Source organism: Canis lupus, chromosome X (assembly GCF_003254725.2).
Source record: "Canis lupus dingo isolate Sandy chromosome X, ASM325472v2, whole genome shotgun sequence".
In the NCBI taxonomy this organism is placed as follows: domain Eukaryota; kingdom Metazoa; phylum Chordata; class Mammalia; order Carnivora; family Canidae; genus Canis; species Canis lupus.
In genome coordinates, this window is record NC_064281.1 from 4,785,267 (window position 1) to 4,810,488 (window position 25,222).

Consider the following 25,222-nt stretch of genomic DNA (forward strand, 5'->3'; position numbering starts at 1 on the left):
AAGGCCATTTGTGACAACACAGATGGAACTTGAGGACATTCTATTGGTTGACATAAGTCAGACAGAGAAGGACCAATATCATATGATCTCACTTACCTGTGGTGTCTGAAGAAGCCAAACTGTGAGAAACAAAAAATAAGAGGTGGTTTCTGGGCACTTAGGTGAGGGGGGGAAGGGAAAGATGTTGGTCAAAGGGCATAAACTTCCAGTAATAAGATGAGTAAGTTCTGGAGATCTAATGCGCAGCATGCTGACTGTAGTTAACATCATTGCATTATATACTTAAGATTTGCTGAAGTATCTGCACCCCGATGTTTATAGCAGCAGTGTCGACGATAGCCAAACTGTGGAAGGAGCCTCGGTGTCCATCGACAGATGAATGGATAAAGAAGATGTGGTCTATGTATACAATGGAATATTCCTCAGCCATTAGAAACGACAAATACCCACCATTTGCTTCGACGTGGATGGAACTGGAGGGTATTATGCTGAGTGAAGTAAGTCAATCGGAGAAGGACAAACATTGTATGTTCTCATTCATTTGGGGAATATAAAAAATAGTGAGGGATCCCTGGGTGGCGCAGCGGTTTAGCGCCTGCCTTTGGCCCAGGGCGCGATCCTGGAGACCCGGAATCGAATCCCACGTCGGGCTCCCAGTGCATGGAGCCTGCTTCTCCCTCTGCCTGTGTCTCTGCCTCTCTCTCTCTCTCTGTGTGTGACTATCATATAAAAAATAAAATAAAATAAAATGTTTAAAAAATAAAAAATAGTGAAAGGGAATAAAGGGGAAAGGAGAAAAAATGAGTGGGAAATATCAGAAAGGGAGACAGAACATGAAAGACTCCTAACTCTGGGAAACGAACTAGGGGTGGTGGAAGGGGAGGTGGCAGAGGGTGGGGGTGACTGGGTGACGGGACTGAGGTGGGCACTTGACGGGATGAGCACTGGGTGTTATTCTATATGTTGGCAAATTGAACACCAATAAAAAATAAATTTATAAAATAAATAAATAAACAAATTTAAAAAAAACAAGATTTGCTGAGATAGTAGGTCTTGAATGTAATAACCACTAGGGGTGCTTGGCTGGCTCAGTCGGTAGAGCATGTGATTCTTCATGTCAGGGTGATGAGTACAAGCCCCATGTTGGGCATAAAGCCTACTTAAAAAAAAAGAAACGTAATTTTGTGAAGTGATGGAGGTGTTAGCTAAATCTACTATGGTAGTCATTCTGCATTCTACGGAGGGATACAACAGGAGAGTCAAGTGTCCACATGAGGAAAGGATTCCAAGGTGCAGACAGTGAGGACTGTGTTAAAGGATGCAGGAAGTCTGGGGAGGGGGGTATGGGTGAAGAAGGTGATGGGGTTTAAGGAGTGCATTTGTGATGAGCACCAGGTACTGTATGGAGGTGTTGAATCACCCTGTCATACACCTGAAACTAATATAACACCATATGTTAACTAACTAGAATCAAAATTTTAAAAATGATTGGTAAGTCCAGGTGGCTGAGGACGGGTTTGGCATTGCATGCTGCAGCTGAGAGGTCACTGGTGACCTCAAAAAGACCCATTTTCGTTGGAGAGGTGTGCAGACACCTTATGTTAAAGAAAAATGTAGGATAGAGATCTGAATATGTCATAATAAACCAATTTTTTTGAAGGTGTTTTACCAGCAGGAGAACACAATGTGGGCAGTTGCTGACAAAGGAAATGGGGATAAGAAGATTATTTTTTTTCTGTTCCTTTTGGCAGGGGTGGGGTTTGACAGCAGAGTAATCACCTGCTGCTCATTTAATTGATCCAGTTCAGTGTGACCACCTAATAATGACACAGATGGGAGGGAGGATTGTGGAAGTCATAGAGAAGTCCACGCTGACTTAGGACTTATGATACAAGCAGATGGGCCCCGGGTTGCCCTGCAGTCACAGAGGGAAGGATGAAATGTGTGGGAATCAGGTGGGTAGGTGGGTAGAGTGAGGCAGAGCTGTTGTAATCTCTCTATCGAGGCTTCACACTTTCCCCATGAAATAGGAAGGTCATGAACTGCAAGCAAGAATGTGGAGAAGGTCCTGGACATTGGACAGATGTTGGACATTGAGGAGAAAAGAGAAGGTAAGATCCTCTTAGATCCCTGTCATTCAGAGTGTGGCCTGCAGACCAGCAGTCACGGCCTGAGAGTTATTGAGCTACCACCAACCTCTCCGGCACCAAAGGAACCAAAACCACAAGATCTCTTGGTGATTTCTTTTTTAAAATCTATTTATTTATTTGAAAGAGAGAGAGCATACATGTACACGTGCAAGTTGGGGAGGGGCAGAGAGGGAGAATCCCAAGTAGACTCGGTGCTCAGCGCAGAGCCCAAGTGGGACTTGATCTCAGGACCCCGAGTTCACGGGCTGAAATCAAGAGTCGATGCTTAACCAACTGAGCCACCCAGGCGCCCCGATTTCTCAGTGTTTTCTAAGCCACTTGTTTTCAGATTTGCACACTGGATCTGACCAGGAAGATTAAAAAAATCTAGATGCTCAGGCCATACTCAACGCCAATTCCATCAGAATATTCTGGGATGGGGTCCAAACATCAGCATTCTTTTAAACCACCTGGATGGCTTTAGTATGAAACCAATTTTGATGAGAGTGTTCTGGGTATGCGGGTAAGTGGATGAACTCAAGAAAGCCCCCTGGAGGCTAATGGTCCTGGGTTTAAAGACCCCATTTTGCCAGGTTGCAAGTTTTTCTCTTCTGCTGCATAAGTGTAGGTTCAGAATGCGCAATGCAGTGCATGCAAAGAGGACTAGGGTTTGGCCAAGCAATGAGAACAGCAGCCGAGTTCCGCTTACTGGCCTGCCTTGTCTTTCCTGCATTCTCTCTCCTGCAAATTAGAGTGGCCCCATTTGTAGCTCTTGTAAATTTTTGCTGTCTGCCCAAGATTTAAAAGGACATTTTTCAGAGTTGAATGTACTAATATATAATATGCTCTCTTCTGCCCTGTATTCCTCACATATTCCTATCAGAATCATGCAAGCGTGTGATAATACAATGGATTTCCAACATCTGTGTGTTAATGATATCATTCTGTTGTGTAAGCTTGAATAAATTCATCAGTAAATCTGTGTGCCCTCAGAATCTTCACTATCATTTCCTGATTTTTGTTTCACTTTTTACTTTCTTTTCCTTTCTTTTATTGATTTACACAGATTTCCAAGTTTGTCTAGAATGCTCAGTTTAATTTCAGTAATTTATATTTTCAAAGGATTATTCTCAACTTCTCTAACATTTTCCAGTGTATCTGTGCAGATCTGTGCATAACATTGTCTTATAAATCCTTAACTGCCTTTCTGTGTGTCTGCCATATTCAGTTTCTCAGGTCTAGTTTTTTTTTTTTTTTAAGATTTTATTTATTCATAGAGATACACAGAGAGAGGCAGAGATACAGGCAGAGGGAGAAGCAGGGGAGCCTGATGCAGGACTCATCCCAGAACCCTGGGATCATGCCCTGAGCCAAAGGCAGACTCCCAACCACTGAGCCACCCAGGCATCCGTCTCAGATCTAGTTTTTTTTTTAATTTTTAAAAATATTTATTTATGATAGTCACACAGAGAGAGAGAGAGAAGCAGAGACACAGGCAGAGGGAGAAGCAGGCTCCATGCACCGGGAGCCCGACGTGGGATTCAATCCTGGGTCTCCAGGATCGTGCCCTGGGCCAAAGGCAGGCGCCAAACCGCTGCGCCACCCAGGAATCCCCAAGATCTAGTTTTGTTAATTTCCTTCTACTGCCTTTTTTTCTCCAGCCTCCTGCCTTTTCATCATCTTTTTTTTTTTTAAACATTTTTTTATTTATTTATGATAGTCATACAGAGAGAGAGAGAGGCAGAGACACAACAGGCAGAGGGAGAAGCAGGCTCCATGCACCGGGAGCCTGATGTGGGATTCGATCCCGGGTCTCCAGGATCGCGCCCTGGGCCAAAGGCAGGCGCCAAACCCCTGCGCCACCCAGGGATCCCCAAGATCTAGTTTTGTTAATTTCCTTCTACTGCCTTTTTTTCTCCAGCCTCCTGCGTTTTCATCATCTTTTACAGAATTTTGTCTCTTTTACTAATTAAAGACTAATTTCTTGAGGCTTATCGGTAATCATTATTTTCTTTTTATGATATTAAACAAATATTAAACAAACATGTTTATAGTAGTAAAATTAGACTGCACATGTAGTCTAATGTGGGACAGTCATCAAACAAAAGTGTGTGGCATTTGATAAGTCTCTGCAAAAAAATAAAAATAAAAAAAATACGTCTCTGCAAAGATGTTTCATGTGCTTTTGTGCGCAGACATTGGCTGCCTACATTGGCCTTACATAGAGTCTTAATCATGTGCTGTTTGCTGCTTCTCAGTTTGATCGTAGAGTGATGAAGTTGGAGATGCAACTATGGAGCATGGAATTCAAATCCTCAGTTTCTGCCTCTGCTTTGTAACAATCAGCACCTGTCTTTTATCCGCTATGAATGGCTTCCTCCTCCCAAACCTTTTGTGGGAAGCCAGAGATAGTCACACCTGCCCCCACAGGGATGACGAGGCGATTGTGAACGTGAGTGGTTTTCACCTCATTATATATGCATCAGGTCAACAGTGTTTTATAAGCATCTCTTGTTATATGTTAGCTGGTTTCAGGGTTTTTTATGATTATAAAGAAATTATTTCTAAATCGCTCAATAGGCCTCTTGTACATTTATCTGACGATATTTACAATTGTTAGATAAAAGGACTGGAAAGGTTTTATTCATTTTTTAAAATGATTTTATTCATTCATGAGGAGACACAGAGAGAGACAGAAGGAGGCAGAGACACAGGCAGAGAGAGAAACAAGCTCCCTGCAAGGAGCCAGATGTGGGACTCCATCCTGGACCCCGGGATCACGCCCTGAGCCAAAGGGAAAGGTTTTAAATACAGAACTCTCTTGAAAATGCAATAGTTAACTCTGATAAAAAATGCCTGACCATATTATAATGGTACATTTTCAGAGATGTAAAGTTCTGCAGTTTTACTATGACTTCATTTGAATGCAGTAGGGATAAGTAATATATTCACAAAAAGTGAGTCCATATAGCCCTTTTCAACCCAGATTCTTTGAGAGAATTAAGCCCTAAGAGTCATGAATTTTTTTCTGAAGATTGCATTTTTAAGTAATGTCTACACCCAATGTGGGGCTCAAACCTACAACCCTAAAATGAAGAGTTGCACACTCCAATGATGAGTGAGGCAGGTGCCCTGGTAATGACTTTTCTTCTGTGCACCTATATTAATACTAGATTTAAGAGGATGTTCACTAAAATCACTGTTTATATTCTGTAGTTCGCATAAGCAATCCTGTTTGAGAAGGAATTAATAGGAAAAATTATTTCAAATTACCTCCAATTCATTGACTATATTTAAGAACAATTTTCCTTAAAACTGATTTTGGAAAATTTGATGAATCGAGTATGTTCAAAAGCAATCAATTGCCTTAGAAAAACTAGTTTTAAATAACATAGCATTAGATGAATTAAATTGTGAAAAATCAGCTATTTAATAAATAGACCTGGAGCCACACCATTTGATATGTAGCAGTTAATTCAATCTGACATAATTATTCATTTTCCTTGTTTATTTTTGCCTTTTAATCTAAGAGCAGAAAAAATAGGTTACTTCTTCAACTGTCCTCTTTCTGTTAATTTGCCCATTGTATTTTTCTTCTGTAGATTTACATTTTTCCTAACTCATTAGTTGTCATCTTAATCTGTATTTAGTTTGCTGTATTGTTCACTTTCATTTTGCCTTTTTTTTTTAATTTTTAAAAAGATTTTATTTACTCATGAGACACACACACACACACACAGAGGGAGAGAGAGAGGCAGAGACACAGGCAGAGGGAGAAGCAGGCTCCATGCAGGGAGCCCGACGTGGGACTCGATCCCGGGTCTCCAGGATCAGGCTCTGGGTTGAAGGCAGCGCTAAACCGCTCAACCACCCGGCTGCCCCTCATTTTCCCTTTTTAACTAATTAAGTTGAATGACTCCCAGATGTACTGTGGGTTTTGCTTGTTCGCTCACTGTGGAAAACTTTGATGACTAGGAACTCGCCTCTAAGAATGCCTTTGACTGAACTGAAATCCATCCAGTTCAATATTCAGCCATTTCTGGTCACCAGCACCCCTACTGGCCAACGTCCTGCCTGTCCCTCTCGTCCCAGTCATATTATGACTAAGTGAGATGATAGGTGAATGTAGTTGACATGCTATTTTCCTCTTTAACCCAACCAATCCAGTATATGTATTTCAAAACATTTATTTATTGATGCATTGTTGAATAAGACAGAGAAGGTGGAGAGAGGAGCCAGTGTATAGTATGCAAGCACGTGAATAAAAAGATACTTCATCATCAAGACAGTGTGGCAAAAGAACAGACAAACGGGCAAAGGGAACAGAGCAGGCAGCTGAGAAACAGACCCACACAAATATAGTCAGCTGATCTTTGACAAAGGAACTAAGGAAATATGATGGTGAACAGATCATCTTTTCAACAAATGGTGCTGGAGCAACTGGACATCCACATGCAAAAAAATTAATCTAGGGGTCTCTGGCTGGCTCAGTCTGAGAGCCTGCAACACTTGGTCTCCGGGTTTGTAAATGCGAGCCCCATGCTGGCTGTAGAGATTACTTAAAAATAAAACTCTTTTGGGACACCTGGGTGGCTCAGCAGTTGGGTGTCTGTCTTTGGCTCAGGGCATGATCCCGGAGTGCCGGGATCAAGTTCTGCATCGGGCTCCTTGCATGGAGCCTGCTTTTCCCTCTGTCTGTGTCTCTGCCGCTCTCTCTCTCTCATGAATAAATAAATAAATTAAAAAAAAATAAGTAGGGGATCTCTGGGTGGCTCAGTGGTTTAGCGCCTGCCTTTGGTCCAGGGCATGATCTTGGGGTCCCGGGATCGAGTCCCACATTGGGCTCCCTGCATGGAGCCTGCTTCTCCCTCTGCCTGTGTCTCTGCCTCTCTCTCTCTCTGTCTCTCATGAATAAATAAATAAAATATTTTTAAAAATTAATAAATAAAAATATAAATAAATAAATAAATAAAAATAAAAATCTTTTAAAATAAATCTAGACCATAGACCTTATATACCCTTTATTTTTTAATGTTTTTTTAAGATTTTATTTTTAAATAATCTCCACACCCACCATGGGGCTCAAATTCACAACTTTGAGATTAAGAGTCACACAATCTACCAACGGAGCCAGCTGGGCACCCCAGACCTTATACTCCTTAAAAAATTAACTCAAGTGCATCACAGAGATAAATGTAAAATGAGGAAACCATAGACATCTAGATGATAACACAGGAGAAAATCTAGATGATCTGGGGTTTGGTAATGACATTTTAGATATAATCCATGAAAAAAATAACTGATAGCCAATATTGCATTAAAATCAAAAAGGTCTGCTCTACAAAAGATACCATCGTGGCAATGGGAAGAGAAAACACAGTCTAGAAGAACTATTTGCAGGGTGGCTGGATGGCTAGGCATCTGCCTTTGGCTTGGGTTGTGATCTCCAGGTTCTGGGATTGAGCCCCACATGAGGCTCCCAGCTCAGCGGGGAGTCTGCTTCTCCCTCTGCCTCTTTCCCACTTGTTCTTTCTCTGTCTTTCTCTCTCAAATGAAAAAATTAAAAATATTTTAAAAATATATTTGCAGAAGACAGATCTGATGAAGGGCTGTTGTTATCCAAAATATACAAAGAAGTCTTAACGTTCAACAATAAGAAAATAACTCAATTTAAAAATAGTCAAGGTATCTGGGCAGACGCCTCACCATAAAGGTACACTTATGGCAAACACGTCGATAAAGAGAAGTTCCACATCATATGTTATTAGGGAATCACAAATTTGAATGAGATACACAAATGTTGGAATGGTGAAAATGCAAAATGCCGACAACACAAATTGCTGGTGAGGATGCTGAAAATCAGGAGCTCTCATATGCAGGTTATGGGAACACAAAATGATAAGGTCACCTTGGAAGACAGTTTGGCAGTTTGTTAAAAACTAAACTTACTTTTACCATAAGATCCAGCAATGGTGCTCTTTGCTATTTACTAACCAAAGGATGCAAAATCTTATATCCACACAAAAAACCTGCGCATGGGTGTTTATAACATCATTGCCAATATCTGGAAGCAAGCAAGGTGTCCTTCAGTGGGCGAATGGATACATAAACGGTTGTACCTCCAAAGCAGAACATCATTCAGTGCTAGAAAGAAATGAGCTATCAGGCCATGGAAAGCCACGGATGGAACCTGTAGTGCATATCACTAAGTGAAAGAAGCCAGTCTGAAAAGTCTACATACTGCGTGATTCCAATTCTGACTTTCTAGAAAAGGCAAAACTACAGAGACAGTAAAAAAATCAGTGGTTGCCAGGGGATTGGGGGGGGGGGGGGCGATGAATAAGCGGAGTACAGAGGGTTTTTAGCACAGCAAGTCTATTCTGTACCCTATAACAGTGATACACGTCATTATACATTTGCCCAAACCCACAGGATGCACAAGCCCAAGAATGAACCCTAATGTAAAGCATGGACTCTGGGTGATAATGATGTGTCAGTGTAGGTTTGTGGATGTTAACATCTTGCGTGAGATTTTGATAGTAGGATAGGCTGTGCACTTAGGGGGGCAGGGGGATGTCTGTGATTTCTGCTCACCTTAACTGTGAACCTAAAACTGTTCTAAATAATAGAATCTATTTTTTTTAAAGATTTTATTTATTTATTTGAGAGAGAGAGACAGAGAGAATAGGCAGAGGGACAGAGACAGAAGCAGAAGCACTCTGCTGAGCAGGGAGCCTGCTGTGGGACTTGATCCCAAGACCTGTGCTGAAGGCAGATGCTTAATAGACTCAAGCCACACAGGCATCCTGAATCTTTTTTTAAAGATTTTATTTATTTATTCATGAGAGACACAGAGAGAGGCAGAGACATAGACAGAGAGAGAAGCAGGCTCTTCACGGGGAGCCCGAAGTGGGACTTGATACCCGGACCCAGGATCACGCCCTGAGCCAAAGGTAGACGTTCAACCACTGAGCCACCCAGGCGTCCCCAACGCTATTTTTGTAAAAATATTTCAGGCAAGTGTTTTGAAGAAAATACCTGAAGGTAATATGATAGGGAGTATGTGGAGGGGCAAATTTTGATGGGTTATAGGTGTTCTCTATAAGAGATTTCAAACTTTTTTTTTTTTGGTGAGGGAGGTTGTCTAATCCTAGGGTTTCCTGCTGCTGTTGAGGTGAGAGGGTAGTGTTATTACCATATTGTTAGCAAATTGTGTGTATGTGTATGTGTGTGTGTTGCACTCAACAATATTTTCAGATTTTTTTTAAGTTAATATAGTAGTCTTTATTACCTATCGTATGATCCTCTTGGTGAATCAATGTGCATACCATTTGCCAAAACAGAAAGAGCATTTGCTGCTCCTAGGACTCACGGTTTAATTTGCATCTATTAATGAACATTATTGATCATATTTTACACATCTCTACATTTTCATTGATTTATTTCTTTTGACTTATCCTGTCAAAAGACTGGAAAAGTGTGTTAAAGTTTCCCCAAACAAAAAACAAAACAAAACAAAACAAAAAAAAGTTTCCCCAAACAATTTAGTGTCTTTGCATTTTAAAACACATTTTGTAAGTACATTTCAAATATATTTGGATGCTTTGTCATTCACCTCATAAATATTCATGACTATAATAGCTCCATTGACATTTTATCTTAATTGATGAGTGCTTTCAAATTTTGTCCTTGACATATTTTAGTATCAAACATTTCAGCAAATCAAACTTCGTTGCTTTTTTATAAAACTTCTTTTTGTGCAGATGCATTGGTTAAAGACTTGGAACATTAATTTTCTATATATATTTCTAAAAAAAAAGACAGAATTACTTAAATCAACTTCAGATTATGAAAAATAGAGAAAAGTACTTCTCAATAACCTTTCTGAGCGTGATTAAAAGAAGTATAACCACCAAAACACAAAATGAGGTCATCATTCAGTATGTACTGATTTTGGAAGGAAATGGATGGGAGCCATTTGAAAAACAGAGAACTAAATAGGAAAACACATTGATAGACATATTTATTGTTTAAGTCATTGGGTAAGTAATTTCCATTCAATATGTTTTTAAGTGTTTCATCAAATCATGGTTTCCAGGGAGCACGTGGCTGGCTCTTTTGGTAGAGCATGCAACTCTTGATCTTGGGGTCGTGAATTCAAGCCCCATGTTGGGTGTACAGCTTACTTCAAATCCTGGTTTCCATATTACTATGTCATGTGCTTCACCTTAGAGATTGTCATGCTGTGACATGCCTTGTTTTGTTGTATTTATGTATTTCACCTGGCAAATGAATGTGTTAATATTTATATGCTTAGAGATTTATTTTTTTAAGATTTTATTTATTTATTTATTCATGAGAGACACAGAGAGGCAGAAACATAGGCAGAGGGAGAAGTAGGCCCCGAGATGCGGATTCCTGATGCGGGATTCAATCCAAGGACCCCAGGATCACAGCCTGAGCTGAAGGCAGATGCTTAACCACTGAGCCACCCAGGTGCCCCTGCTTAGAGGTTTAAAAGTAAATGCACAAGATTTCCATGTTTGCACATTTAGAATGTTTCTGCAAAAGGCACACAGAAGATTCCATTTTACAACATTATCATTGGAAATACATACCACAATTAGATATACAGAACACAGGAGCATAGTTTTAAAACAGAATGGTGTGGTTTTCGGAGTAAATTCTAAATCTTATTCCTTAATTCTCAATCTCATTCATTCTGTGTACTTCAATTTTAGATGTGTGAAGTAACAGGAAGTAGATGATTGCTACCTTGTAATAATGCGCTTTCCCACAAAGATGTCTGTCTGTCTCATAATTCCCAAAATGTGTGACCACATTTTTAGATGTCAACGGAGAATTAAAGCTGCAGATGGAATTAAGCCTGCTAATTAGTAGACTTTAAAATAAGAGGATTATCCTAGGCCACCAGTGTAATCCTAAGGGTACTTAAATGTGGAAATGGGAGGCAGAGCAGTGTTCGAATGAGGTGATACCTCATGAGGAGGTAGGACTCACTGGGTCATTGTTGGCTTTGAAGAGGAAAGAGTCCACAAGCCAAAGAATGTGATCAACCTTTCTAAGCTGTAGAAGACAAGAAAACATGCTCTGCTGTAGCGCCTCCAGAAAGGACCACAGCCTTGCTGCCATCTGTGAAACCCATATGGACTTGTGAACTCCAGAGCTGAAGATCTGTAAGTTTCCATTGTTTATGATTTTGCACTTAGATTCACTCGCTTACAATTCAAATATTTGCCCAAAAGCCCATGGGGGCCTCTTGGTTGTGAGAATGAAAAAGTGTTGTCCACAAGGCAACATAGTGACAGGTGACCAAGTCAAAAAATGGTCCTCGGGGAGGGGGTCACCATTTGTGCAATGCAGCTGTTCTGTATCTGCTTTCAAACCCAGCATGCCAAGCTCAGAGTGTCCGCTGTGTAAAAGGTGACATTATTTCAGTTTTGCAAGCTCAAGGTTTTAGAGCTTCATTGGAAACAGCATGAGGCCTACCCATTCTTTATTGTCATTCCTGGCTCACATCCATGTCACAGCTAGATTGAAATAGAAGGATGAGAGCCTAATTATTTTGCTTTTTGTTTCATTATTTCATTTTAGTCAGTTAACAAAATGAGGCACACATGTGAAATTAGCAGAAAGACTTCTTGATAATGACTTCCTGTAGCCATCACTGAATTTCCTCATTTAATCAATAATTTCATTATTTTATGTGGAGCTGTGTAAAGCTCCCCTTTCCGTGTACATATATACATAACTAATTTTGTTGTTTCAAAACATTCATTCCTGCCAAAACTATTTATACCATTTTAAAATATTAAAAATTTTTCATGTTTAGTTCCTATCAGCATGCTGTCTTGATTATATTATGGAGTATCATTATTTCAATGTAAAATTTTGACAAATGACCATAATAAATCTATTGATTTATTCCATTATATTATATGGAAAAGTCTTGACTGGTAGCAATGCTGCCAAGCTTCAGAAGAATGTTCTCTTCAGCAGAGAAAAGTCCTGTTTTTTACTCTGCTTCTGTTTTAGCACATGGTGTTGGATATGATACAGACTGATACAGCAACACAAGACTGCAGATTGAAAGTGCGAATCAAGAAGATTCTACAGGTATATTTTTCTCAACACTTATTGCTAATACCCACCTCAATGTAATGCAAGAAAATGCACAGATTATATGGTATCTCCATTTCTGAAATGTGAGAATTTTTTTTTAAGGGAAAAAATGTGCTTTTAATGTCTTTGGCTTTTGTAAGAATCTTTCCACCTAAGTAAAGTTTACACTCACTTTTGCTCCTAGGAATGTGTGTTATATGTATTCTGAGTGATTGTAACTAGTTTCTTTTTATTTTTTTAAGATTTTATTTATTTATTCATGAGAGACACAGAGAGAAAGAGAGGTAGAGACACAGGCAGAGGGAGAGAAGTAGGTTCCATGCAGGGAGCCTGATGTGGGACTCAATCCCGGGTCTCCATTATCATGAACTGGGCTGAAGGTGGTGCTAAACCACTGAGCCACCTGGGCTGCCTTGATTGTAACTGGTTTATGGGTAAGTAACATCTGAAGATGTTTCCTTTCCTAAAAGAATGTAACTATGCTTTCTTTTTGTGACAATTCCGTGTACAGTATTTTTCAAACAAAGGAAGGCTTTAGACTTTTGCAAGCTCACAAAAACCTCCTCTGTTACAAATTCTTTTTTATTTAAGGAATTTTAAACCTTTAAACCCTACCCTTCTTACCCCAAGGTAAGTTCAAGAGTGAGATGTGTGTATCTGATTGATTTCTGCAGTGGAGGAGACCATTGGTTAGCATTTTGGCTCCCAGCTGCCCAGATGGCATTTTCCATTGAAAAATCTGCAAAGGTAGGTATTTTGGAATCAGGGAAAAGAAGAAACCAGGTCTGGTCTAGTAGGTGTTCCTGCTTTGAAGAGCAGCCTGCACACATTATTTTTGCAGCAGAGGTAACAAATATGTGTTGAGCTGCCATCATTCCCACATATGTAATTCTCATAACAATTTCAAAATAAGTCCTGTATTCATTTGATGAATCTATTTTGGTTCTGGAGATTAAGTGACTTATAAGAAGCTGAGAGAGGGTGAGAATTCAGTCTTGTCTATCCACAAAGTCCAAGCTCTCATGACTGTATTCTCCTGTGTTTTCTGTCATAGAACAGATATGGTTTTCCAGGCAAGTCACGTCCCTGGGTTGTGCAGGAATTCACAACACACCACGGAAATATCTGTGTCCACAAAAACCAGAGAGGATGGGGTTAAGCAGATAAAAATACAACAGTCGTTTTAGAAATCTAGATTTAAAAGAGGAATAGAAGCAAGGCAAGATGATGTTTGATTATGATACATAATGGATTCCTCAAATGCTTAAATGTAATTAAAGATATAAAAAGGATAGAAGGAAACGTAAAAATGCTATGAATATACAGCACTGTAATGAGTTGCTTCCTTAAGACACAGCACTAGTTGCAGACACTTGTCCATTTAAAAAAAAAAAAAAAAAAACAGCCAAAGAGAGAAGGCAGTTTAGGAAGACAAAGATGATGTCAGTGGAGCTCCTGCAGGTGGTGAGGTTGGGGCAGGAGGGGGAAGTGATGGAGAAGAGAGAGGTTCACATGGTTAGACTGTCCTTTAGTAGAGGCCCTGAAGGATGATGGCATTGTCCAGAGCACTAGGTAAGTTTCACAGTTTCATTGGCAACTGAATAAAAATGAATATAATTCCATTGCCATCAAATCCTTGAGATTTAGTACATTTAATTCTATTTTGCAGAGAGTGATGAATATGGAATTTATGTTCGGCAGGACCGTCAAGAAAGCAACATTTCTCTTGATACCCTACTCTGATAATCGTCTCATTTGGCTACATAAATAAGCCTGGAATGGACAGGAGATTGCAATTTTACTGGATTTAAGATAACACTGCAGCTGAGAGCTTGGAATCTTCCAAGACTTTCTCCTGCTTTCAAAAGTCACAAATGCAGAATCATTAGATTTCTCCATCAGATTAATATTTTTCCTAAAAATGCAGTTTCTTGGGATTGGTCAGTCTTCAGTTGGATAATGGTGGTGGTCAGTGCTCTGGGATTTTGAAAGTTACAGTCCTTCCTTAAGAAGGCATTTTGTGAAAGGAAATTGGATTATTGTGTATGCTTAAGAAAAAAAATATGAAAGGTTTAAGCCTTTTCTTCTTTGAAAAAAAGTAATTTTTAACCTTAAAAATACTATTGGAATTCCAAAGCAGCAGCAAAAATGTCTTACGTGTGCCTATCTGTGAGATCAAATATGTATAAAAGAATATGATGCATGTAATCATAATTGTAGTGTCAGAGCACGGTTTCTGGATCTCAGCCCTATCAACATTTGTGTCTGGATATTTCCCTGTAGTGGGGGTGTCCTGTGCATCGCAGGACATTGAACAGCACCTCTGGTCTCCATCTACTAGATGCAATAGTAGCCCTCCAGCTATCACTCCAAAAATGACTCCAAGCATTGTCCATGTTCCCTACAGGGAATCACTGCCCATTGAGAACCACTGTGTTAGAGATGAAGTTGTTTCTTGTAATTCTGCTGTTGGAGAGATTTGTTTTCCTTTCCTTATATATTTTTTTTATCACCTGAAATTCTACCCAAACATCACAGAAAATGTAAGTTCTGTGAGAACAGGGATCTTGTCCGTCTTGCTTATTAGCCTACTCAGGGCCTAGTATTTTAATAAATACTTCTTGAATAAATGAATAGAAATACAATAAAAATAAATCTGCTCATGCTTTATTGAGTAGATAAAAGAAGATGTGATTTCATTAATAATATATTTAGATCTATTTGAGTTCTTAAGCTTTGTATTAAATGGAATTTTACTGACCTCGGATTAGTGAATTTTACAAGTAATATAAATCTACTCTTTCTCATTCTCTTCTCTATTAATTGGGTTACTCAACCAATAGGCATTGTGTGCAAGGTTGTAAAGAAATACATAACAAATATATTAGATATTGTGATCACTTTGTAATTTGTAATAGGAAGAACTCTACAAAATGTGAAGATACTTTGTAGACTGAAAAGGAAAAAGCCATTTGTATCATTTAACTGGTTGTTTGGCTTTGCTTGTTTCAGCTGGATGTTCTGGGAATTGAGGCGATGTGTTCAAACTTTGGGGAAGAAAGTGATGGTGAACATACCCCCATAGACTTCAAGAGGAATGGAAGCCACCAGAGCTGCTTCACAACAGACGGGTTACCCAGCAGTGCCAGAGAGTCAGGGATGGGAGCAAATGAAGACTCTGCTATTCAGGGTGTGGGGAGGTGAGTGCTAAAGTCAATTTGCAGCGATAGACACAAGACTGAAAGGCCAGAAGCATGGGGATCCCTGGGTGGCTCAGTGGTGTACTGCCTGCCTTCGGCCCAGGGCATGATCCTAGAGTCCCGGGATCGAGTCCCACGTTGGGCTCCCTGCATGTAGCCTGCCTTTCCCTCTGCCTGTGTCTCTGCCTCTCTCTCTGTGTCTCTCATGAATAAAAAAAAAAAAAAAAAAAAAAAAGGCCAGAAGGAAACATTTCAGTAGTATCCAAAATCTATTGTGTTTACTCATGAAACTATGGATGACGAGGCTGGCAGATTTGGAAACAGCCGGCAACTTGGGGAAGCCAGAGGAAGTAGGCAGCCGTTATTGGGGATTCCTGAGAGCAAAGAGAAGCTGCCCATCACTGGGATGGAGGCTTGGGATAAGGATTCAGCTTTCTTCGGGGCCAGAGCTCACCCCTGCCGGCAGACTTGAGGGCTGAGGGTCCTGCTGCGGGAGGGGTTGTGACAGGGCTGTGACAACATGTTCTGAGAGGCAGGTGTGTCATTTGTGGGGGGCATGCTTATTTCCACTGAGGACTTTGCCATCTGCACTTGCAGTGGGGCCACCGAGTGAGAAATGCCTGGGTCTGCAGCGGCAACCAGGCACACGCCAGCTCCCTTCCATCTCATTGTGGGGTCGGAGACATGTGCCTTCTGCTGATGCTGGGGACTCAGCTCAACTGCGTTCTATTGTAGTAGAAGGGAGGGAGGGAGGAAAGAGGAAGAATGCAAAGAAGGTAGATGGAAGGAAGGGAAGGAGGAAGCAAGAAAAGAAAGGGAAGGAAGGGGAGAGAAGAAACAGAGTCAGGATGAACACAAAGCAGGAAGGAAGGAGGAAGAAGGAAAGAACATGATGGAGAGTTACCTAAGAGTCTTAGGCCTTTCATGGAACTTGTGCTGAAATTAAAAGCATACATTGTGCCCTTGGAAATCTCACACACGTGCAAACCCATTTCTTGTCATTCTTTTGTGGCTTCCATAATGTCCTGAGCGTAAAGAGCCCTTCCGGGAAGTCTTGAGACAGAAGTCCCCGGCACAGGGCCCGCTCCACCCGCCTGCAGTCTCCCATGCACCGGTCCCCGGGGAGGCTCTTACGGAATGCCTCCTAGTAAAAGTTACTTCCAGTTGGAATGTAAGGAAGCTTTCCGCAAGGTAAGTTGCTGTCCCTCTTATTTGGCTCTTAACATATCCAGGTGCATCTCGTGAACAGCTCTTCCCAACACGTGCCCTCAACGCGGAGCTTTCTGCCGCCGTATTTCAGGGTTCAACAGCCAGACGGGGCTCCCCCAGGCCACGTCTATTCACTGCTGCTCTTCCCCTCATCCCGCTCTAAAGCTCCCTTCTTCCCCAGGGCTCTCGGGCACTGCTGTCTGTGCGGCCACTTGTCAGCTTGTGGCCCTCGGGTCTGGCTCACGGGCTTGGCCTCCGTGTCCTCCACGGTGGGCTCACAGGAGCCCGTGGATTTTCCGGCTGCCCCCTCTCGTCGCGTGGCTGGCATCGGTGACCTCCTCGGGTCCTAGAAGGCAGCCGGAGCCATGGCCCCGCTGCTGCTGGCTCCCCTGAGAGCTCCCTCCCACCGGGACTTAGCAAGGTTCCCGACCCTCTTCTTCCTGGTTTCCCTCCTCCTAGAATGCTTTGTCCTGAGGACCCTTCCTTCCATTCCCTTCCCTGTGGATCGTGGCCTGGGGCCAGTTCTGGGAGAATCTGATAGCCCTTGTCTCCTTACCCTCCATCTCTAGCACATCTTTGCGTCTGTTCTTCTCCTCGTGAGCACCTTCCAGGCTTCTGGAATGTCCATCACCCCCCAGAGCTCTACTACCTCCAGGGCAGCACCACGCAAATGCCACCCCTGAGTCTCATGGCTCCCAGCTGGGTATTTTTATACACAATGTCTACAGTTCCGGCCCGGATGTCCTACCAGAGCGAACACATCTGATCTAGACCACACTTCTGCGAGGACATGTTGTTCACCACTTTCTTCCTCCTGTCCTCTCCTTAGGCCAAGGCAGCCTTGTCTGTGGGGCTGAGGCTGGGGCGAGGTTCAGCTGATTTGCCTTTCCGGGAGGCTCCCACCGGAAGACAGGAGCACCTCCTGTGGCACTCCAGACCTTGGGCAGTCCTGCTGGTGGACATCTGCCCTGAAGGCAGGGCAAGGGCTCCACCCACGTCTATGCCTAATTGTGTGCTATGAGCTGCTTCTCTCTTTGAGCCACAGCAGCTAGAAAGGCCCAACATTCCCTGATAGCTCTGGGTTTTGGCTCCTCCCAGAAGCTAGTTCTCAGGCAGTTCTGTGGAGTCTTTGCAGCTTTTCAGTGCTTTGAACAAGTCTTCACAAGTTTGACCCTAATTAATTCATAATTAAAGCCAGTGATATTTACTAAAAATTCCTAAAGACTTTAATAACTCACTTGAGCAAAAAAAAGGTATTCCTAAAATATTCATGCCAAAAAAAAGGTATGAAATAACAAAGACTAATTTGTGTATGCTTTAAAAAAAGAGAGAGAGGGAAGTCTTTAAAAGGTTATTTCATCCAGATTTTGAAGACTTATATTTTCAGCGAGAGTGGCGAGATCTGAGGGACTCATGTAGCATGAATGAAAGAGGAAACCCAATGATTTCTCTTTTCTGTGCTACTACTTTAATCCACACCCCTCTCCTGCCTTCTGAGAATTATAATTATCTCTCACACGGTTACTTAAGTCTTTCCTGGTTCTCACTTCATGACTTCAGGCTTAGTTTCCTTTGGTAAAATGACGATGCCTTTCTGCTCCCATACTCAGAGATCATCAGTGTCTTTGGGCCACCACAGGAGTCACTGCACCCTGCTCGGGTAGGCCAACATGCCTCTGTCTGCAGGCTGGGATGTGGTCTTAGCTCACACTATTTATCACCCTGGATTTAGAAGATGCTTCTGATGAATGAATGTTGCATTAGCATGTGCCCCATGTTCTCCCAAGTGATCATCCCTTCTTCTTCACCAACCATGCTGTTCCACAGAGCGTTCATTTAACCACCACTCCCAACGATGCATGAACACTTCCCCTAGTCTCGTTTCTGAAGCCTTAAAAAAAAAAAAAAAGAATCTTCCAGTTGTGCCTGGCTGGGTCAGTTGGAAGAGCTTATGACTCTTGATCTGGAGGTCAGGAGGTTTAGTTCCAAGTTGGGTGTAAAGATTAAATAAATAAAAACTTGGGAAAAAAAATCTTTCAGGGGCACTCAATGGCTTAGGTGGCTAAATTTCTAACTGTTGATTTTAGCTCAGGTCATGATCTCATGGGTCATGGGATCAAGCCCCACATTGGGCTTCTCACTTAGCCAGGAGTTGGCCTGAAAGATTCTCTCCTCTGTCCCTTTTCCTGCTCCCATGCTCTCATGTTCTCTCTCTCTCAAAATAAATGAATCTTTATGTTTTTTTAAAATTTTATTTATTTATTTAAGAGACAGTGAGCAAGAGAGAGCAAAGGAACAGGGGCAGAGGGAGAGGGAGAAGCAGGCTCCCCACTGAGCAGGGAGCCCAACGAAGGACTCGATCTCAGGACCCTAGGATCATGCCCTGAGCTGAGGCAGACACTTAACTTAATTGACTGAGCCACCCAGGTGCCCCAATAAATAAATCTTTAAAAAAAGTTTTCCATACTACTTCTGTACGCCAACATGTATACAAGGACTCGTTTCAATGTAGTAATCATGTAATCATTTTGAGTACTGCAGCTGTGTGTCATGATTTGGGTACCCTCTTCTCATCCTACCACATGGTGCACATACTGCATATCTGACATAGAGTAATTCATCCTTAATCTTAAAATTTAATTTTTTTAGATCATTCTACTGTATAGGATTAATGCACGCGTGTGCGTACACACACACACACATATTAGCAATGAGGAGAATTTCAATGCAAATGAATGTTTCACCCTTACCAGGGTTAATAAGTCATTAACCTAATTAAGAGGCAACCAAACCAGATGGTGAAGAATCATAAGAAAGGGTATAAGGGATAAAAGACAAGCCTGAACAGAAGTGGACTTTTAGAAGACCTTAGGAGAGGTATCCTATGCTTAGGGAAAGTAAATCCAGATGTTAGAACTGTCTTTCTGTCTGTTAGAAAGAAGAATGTTCAGACTCTAAAAAGAGGGAACCCAGAGTGTGTGTTTCAGCACAGAATCAGCATGAGCAGAGCTAAGCAAATTGGGACTGCAGGCTGAAAGTTAAAAAGAACAATCTGCATTTGGCTGGCTATCCACTTAAAGCACCCACAGAACTTTGCTCTTCTAGAATGGTAGTGGGAATTAGCAGACAATTCTTCACAATTGCAAGTCATAAACTCTGAAAGACAAGGAACATCTGGCTCAAGAAAGAAAACAAAAAAATTATGTCCCTCCGAACGAGCATCATTTACCATAAAGGATGCTCACTTTTAAGTATTAACTTAAAGCTACAGGGAAGGAAAATCTTGAAACAGATTTCATGAGCAAGACATGGCAAACAGTAATCCATTGTAGAATTCCCCTAACTTCTAAGTTAGTATCATTAACATGCTCTGAAGACAGTAAGCTGGTTTATTTTAATGAAAAATTGTAATTATCTGAAACTTCAATGATATTTACTTGTCACTTTGGTCCCTCTAACCATTTTCACAGAAGGTCTTCAATTTTGCATCTAGACAAGATTGGGCGCGTTCAGGGTGGTATGGCTGTAGACTAATTTTGCATCCAAAAAGTATATTAGATGTTGTTCCTGGGGATGCACTGCTATGTTGGCCCTTCATCAGTGAAGAGTGAATGAGTGAGTGGTTAACAGAATGTTATATGAACATCTCTTGTTGGCATTTCTTCCTCTTCAGATCCCACCTACAATAAGATTTAAGTGAGCAGAGGGCAGCCTTGGTGGCTCAGTGGGTTAGTGCCGCATTCAGCCCAAGGCATGATCCTGGAGACCCAGGATTGAGTCCCACATTGGGCTCCTGCATGGAGCCTGTTTCTCCCTCTGCCTATGTCTCTGCCTCATTCTCTCTCTCTGTGTCTCTCATGAATAAAAAAATAAAATCTTAAAAAAAAAAAAGATTTAAATGAGCAGAGAAATGGATTTATTATCTTCTTGGCTATAGCATTGCTTTCTAATTTCATTTATCATTAGCTTTTTTGTTGTTTTTTAAAGATTTTATTTATTGGAAAGAAAGAGAGCGAGCGCACACAAGCAGGGGGAGCAGCAGAGGGAGAGGAGGAAGCAGGCTCTCCACTGAGTAGGGATCCTAATGCAGGGCTCAATCCCAGGACCCTGGGGTCATGACCTGGATCTAAAGGCAGATGCTTAACACACTGAGCCATCCAGGCACCCCCGTACAACCTTTTTTGAATGGTAATTTGCCCTTAGCTGTTGGAGTTTTAATTGTGTGTTCCCTTTGAGTAGCAATTATACCTGTTGGAGTTTTTCCCAATGTAAATATGTGTGTTGTGCAAAGATTCATACACAAAGGTCAAAAGGAATCTAAGTGACCACATGTAGGAAATGATCATTTGCGTTTCAGGGTCCTAAGATAAGGCCACTTGAAAGTAATTAGTGAGGGACGCCTGGGTGGCTCAGTAGTTGAACGTCTGTCTGCCTTTGGCTCAGGGTGTGATCCCATGGTCCTGGGATCGAGTCCCACATTGGGCTTCCTGAATGGAGCCTGCTTCTCCCTCTGCCTGTATCTCTGCCTCTCTCTGTGTGTCTCTCATGAATAAATAAATAAAATCTTAAAAAAAAATAATGAGTGAATTCATGGGAATGATTTTTGTGATATGCTACTGGATTTTGAAAAAAAAAAAATAAAAGAAAGTTGCAGAAGAATATATGCCGTATAGAAAGTATGAACCAAATCTATTCTTTATCTTGCTTTTTTTTTTTTTATCTTGCTTTTGTGCTTGTGTGTTTCACACAAGGAACCAAATATATACCAATCATATAACAAGTAATATTTGTACTATATTTGTACGAGGAATGATTCGAAGACTTTTTTCTTTGTTTTTTATAAATATGTAGATATGATCCCATTTTGAAGTAAAACATGCTTAACCTTAAAATAAATAAATAAAAATATACACATAACTTTCAAAGTAAGATTACCCACCAGATGCAAACTTTCTAAAAACACTTGGAATCCATGCAGTAGGAGGTAGTTGGGCATTTGGCTGCTGCTCATTGAATATTTATGGCTTGAAAAAAAATATTTATGGCTTGAGAACCTAAGAGTTCTTTTGTATATTCTATTTAAAAATTAAATAGGGATGCCTGGGTGGCTCAATCAGTTGAGCATCTATCAGTATTGGCTTGTGGTCTTGGGTCCTGGGATCGAGTACTGAGACAGCTCTGTGCTGGGCAATCTGCCTGGAATTCTCTTCCTCTCCTTCTGCCCTGCAGCTTGTGTTTTCTCTCTATCTCTCTAAGATAAATAAGTAAAATCTTTTAAAAAATAAAAATTAATGTTATATGTATGTATAACTATATATATAACTATATATAAATAGATTTATATATATATATAAAATATAACTTCTGACTCCTATTGAGGAGGCAATCCCACCTGAAGCTGACATGTCACATCTTGTGCATCACACATCTCCATCCTCAAAATAATCACAAGGGTTATTCATAAGCCCAAATGCTTTGCATGTACAAGGCAATTGTAAAAGTAAGTGGCTTCTTCTTCTACAAAATGTCAGGAATGTAAACTTCTGTGAATATTGTTGCAGATTATCTCATGTCATGAACGTTGAAAGAATATTCATCAAGGGTATGAAGATAGGGGCCACCTGGGTGGCTTAGTTGGTTGAGTGTAAAACTCTTAGATTACCGTGAGATCACGTTCTCAGGATGGACGAGGTTAGGGTCTGTGCTCAGCGTGGAGTCTGGTTGAGATTCTCTCTCTCTTTCCCTCTCCTGCCCCTCCCCCTGCTTGCATACATGCTCTCTCTCAAGTAAAATAAAATCTTAAAAAGAGTATGAAGATACATCTTTACAGAAATGCATCATAATCAAAATACATTAGCAAGCACAAAACTAAGGCTGATGTAAATGTTAATAACTGTATAGTATTTTAGTACTCTGCATTGGTTCTGCTTTATATCATTCTACATTCACTGATTTTCTGCATCTTGTTATTTGCTGTAAACAAAAGTTTGTTTCTTTCACTTTTTTCTTGGCTGTTTTCTCCCATAAATAACATTCTACTGATAGTGCGGATTATTCAGGAACAGGGAGATAATGGGAACTAAAATAAGTAGGTAAGGAGTATTTTTCTTTATTCTAAACATTCCATCTGTCTAACTATATTTATAGTATGTAAAACACCTGTTTTTATTTCCAAGGGACCAATCTGGTTCTAAAGTCGCAGCTGGTGATAGTCTGTGAGGGTGTTTAGATACTATTTCTTGAGCATGGCAGATGGCTATCAAAAGCAACTTCATAATTTTATTTTTTATCACTATCCCCAAATTTGGACAAACTCAGACAGAATTGACAGGACTTCAACTTGCACAGTGCAGGACATGTGTTCAGTCGGTATGCATAAGCGATAATAACCATAAGCATGTGAGAGTTGAAGGGACCAACCCCTGGGAATGTTAATCTCATAAATATAATGCTATTAATATATAGCATTATATAATTACATATAATATAAGAAGTCAATCCCTAGGACTAAATGTAGATGAGCAATGACGGTAGTAATTTCCAAGAGCTACGTTGAACTGTCGAATTGACTGCACTTGACCAGGTCTCATTCAGCACTAGCAATAGTAGAGAAGGGTCCCTCTCTATATGCCAGTCTGTGTAAGAAGGCAGAAATGGCACAATATAAATAAGTTTAGGATGAACTGTAAAAGAGGATGAGATGTCCAGATCTAGTGACACTGGGGTTAAAAACTAGGGTTTGCAAAAAATAAAACTGACCAACTATTTGTTGCAGTGACTTGGACAATTCCTTGTGTGAAGGACTAAAGGTAAGACGAAAAGTACGACCTCTCCAGTTGAGGGATTAACTCAAGGGAAATCAACTTGGAACACACAAAATATTCTCAATACCTACTTCAAGAATATACTGGTTGAGAAACCAGATCCTTCAACCATGTGCAGTCTGAATACTCGTTATCTTTACAGCGTGATATTATTGAAATATTTGACATGTGTACAGTTGGTAAAATTGATGAAATGCAACAATGACAACTCTAATGATGAATAAGAGAGAATAAGAATAAAGATAATAAATATCCATGAAACTTAAGTTCTTAGTACTTTTGATCTGATTATCCTAAGTGAATTAGTCCAATTTTCAACACGTTCAATATTATGTGCACTTATTGTATCTGATCTATATGACATTAAAGCATTTAAGAAAATCAGACATATCAGACTGTGATTTGAATTAAATGACTAGAAATTTTCATTAGGTGTGTAATCAATGTTCAAATGTCCATAGAAACTTAATCGTTTTGCTTAATGACCTTTTGCTTTATTGGTTAAGTAAATAAAATATGAGTATTTAGAAGAATGCTGTAAAAATAAATTGGGTATCAGTAAAAATAGTGGTATTCTTCATGCACATAAACTTGGATATAAGGAATCTATCAACATTAAAAAGGGCAGATGCATCAATATTTCACCTTGTTCATAGCTACTAGTATTGGAGATTTAAATTAAATCTAGAAATAACTGCTGGTTAAGGAGAGTGAAAACTAAGGAAAGAATTCCCTCTGGAATATGGCAAATAAGTTTCTGAAAATACTAACGATATAATCATTATTTGAAAATATGTAATTTTAGAATATTTAAATCAAGAAATAGGAAGCAAAGAAGGCCATCCCAAGGAACCATTTTTTGCTATTAATAGAATTCTTTTTTTCATAATCTCTATGCCCAAACATGGGGCTCAAACTCACAACCCCAAGATCAAGAGTTGCATGCCGTACCAATTGAGCCAGACAAGAGCCCCTAGAATTCTTATTAAATGTGTTCACAAAAAAAAAAAAAAAAAAAAAAAAAAAAAAAAAATGTGTTCACCATTGAAAGGGAAGTATGTGATTGAATTCAGCATTTAAAAATGTAAGGTGAAAGAATTAAAAGTCAAAGGATAACAGGTAAAATTGAAGACTGTATATAGTTAACCCTGTGGATACCACTTGACAAAGAACATAACTGAGAGTCACTCATTACTGCCCAATGGGAGGGATGAAACTGAAAGTTGAAAGCCATCTCAAGTTTGAAAGCATTTCTGAGACTACCCAGTGGAGGCAGTCAGTAGGCACTTGGATAGATGGGTTTGGAGATCATAGGACAGATGTCTGGGCCCCGGCTAGATCTCGGGCACCATCATCTGATGGACTGCACATGAAGACCCAATAACCCACTGGGAAGCAGTGAGAAAGGGTAGGGGTTCACAAGGGGATGTGACCTGTCCCATCCTGAGAGGTGTGCAGAAGATGCTGGTACAGGGCTCTGGGAAACACAGCCAGGGACACGGGGAACAGTACAGGAGAACATGCGTGTTTGCAGACACTGTGTGGGACAGGAATGAAAACTGTACGTCCTATATTTGTCAACACCCCCTCTCTCAGATCTTAGCAGGAGCCACCTGGATGGAGGTGGATGAGAAAGACAGACTAGCAAAGAGGAGGATTGGTAGGAGGTGAGTAAATAGAGGTGGCGGTGGTACAGCTCAAGAAATTTGGCTCCAAA

The 25,222-nt window shown here is 40.6% G+C and overlaps 2 protein-coding genes across 14 annotated transcripts in view; one reads left to right on the forward strand and one right to left on the reverse strand.

Moving 5' to 3' along the window:
* PNPLA4 (patatin like phospholipase domain containing 4) overlaps positions 1-25,222 on the reverse strand; it is a 107,606-nt gene that overhangs the window by 43,796 nt on the left and 38,588 nt on the right. Inside the window, exon 7 of one of the 3 annotated variants that reach the window (XM_049107656.1) lies at positions 12,995-13,397. The exons of the other annotated variants lie outside the window; for them this stretch is intronic. Within the exon in view, the coding sequence (XP_048963613.1) occupies positions 13,293-13,397 (105 nt within the window). The 3' untranslated portion in view covers positions 12,995-13,292. Of the gene's footprint in view, positions 1-12,994; positions 13,398-25,222 lie in introns of those variants that run through there. 3 annotated transcript variants of the gene reach the window in all.
* Positions 41-24,680, forward strand: LOC112652482 (uncharacterized). Of its 11 annotated transcripts, XR_007409438.1 has the most exons (9): positions 58-161; positions 325-497; positions 2,031-2,111; positions 4,388-4,581; positions 11,173-11,326; positions 12,186-12,266; positions 12,947-13,019; positions 13,942-16,663; positions 17,251-24,520. XR_007409438.1 is itself a non-coding variant. In XM_025436034.3 (6 exons), the coding sequence occupies exons 3-6, from the start codon at positions 14,468-14,470 to the stop codon at positions 17,700-17,702; spliced, it is 882 nt and encodes a 293-aa protein (XP_025291819.1). In that variant the 5' UTR covers positions 11,186-11,326; positions 12,186-12,266; positions 13,942-14,467; the 3' UTR covers positions 17,703-18,868. The 11 variants fall into 11 exon arrangements, 1 of the variants encoding a protein (XP_025291819.1); XR_007409433.1 differs by lacking the exon at positions 12,947-13,019 and having other exon boundaries at positions 41-142; positions 322-497; XR_007409434.1 differs by lacking the exon at positions 12,947-13,019 and having other exon boundaries at positions 46-142.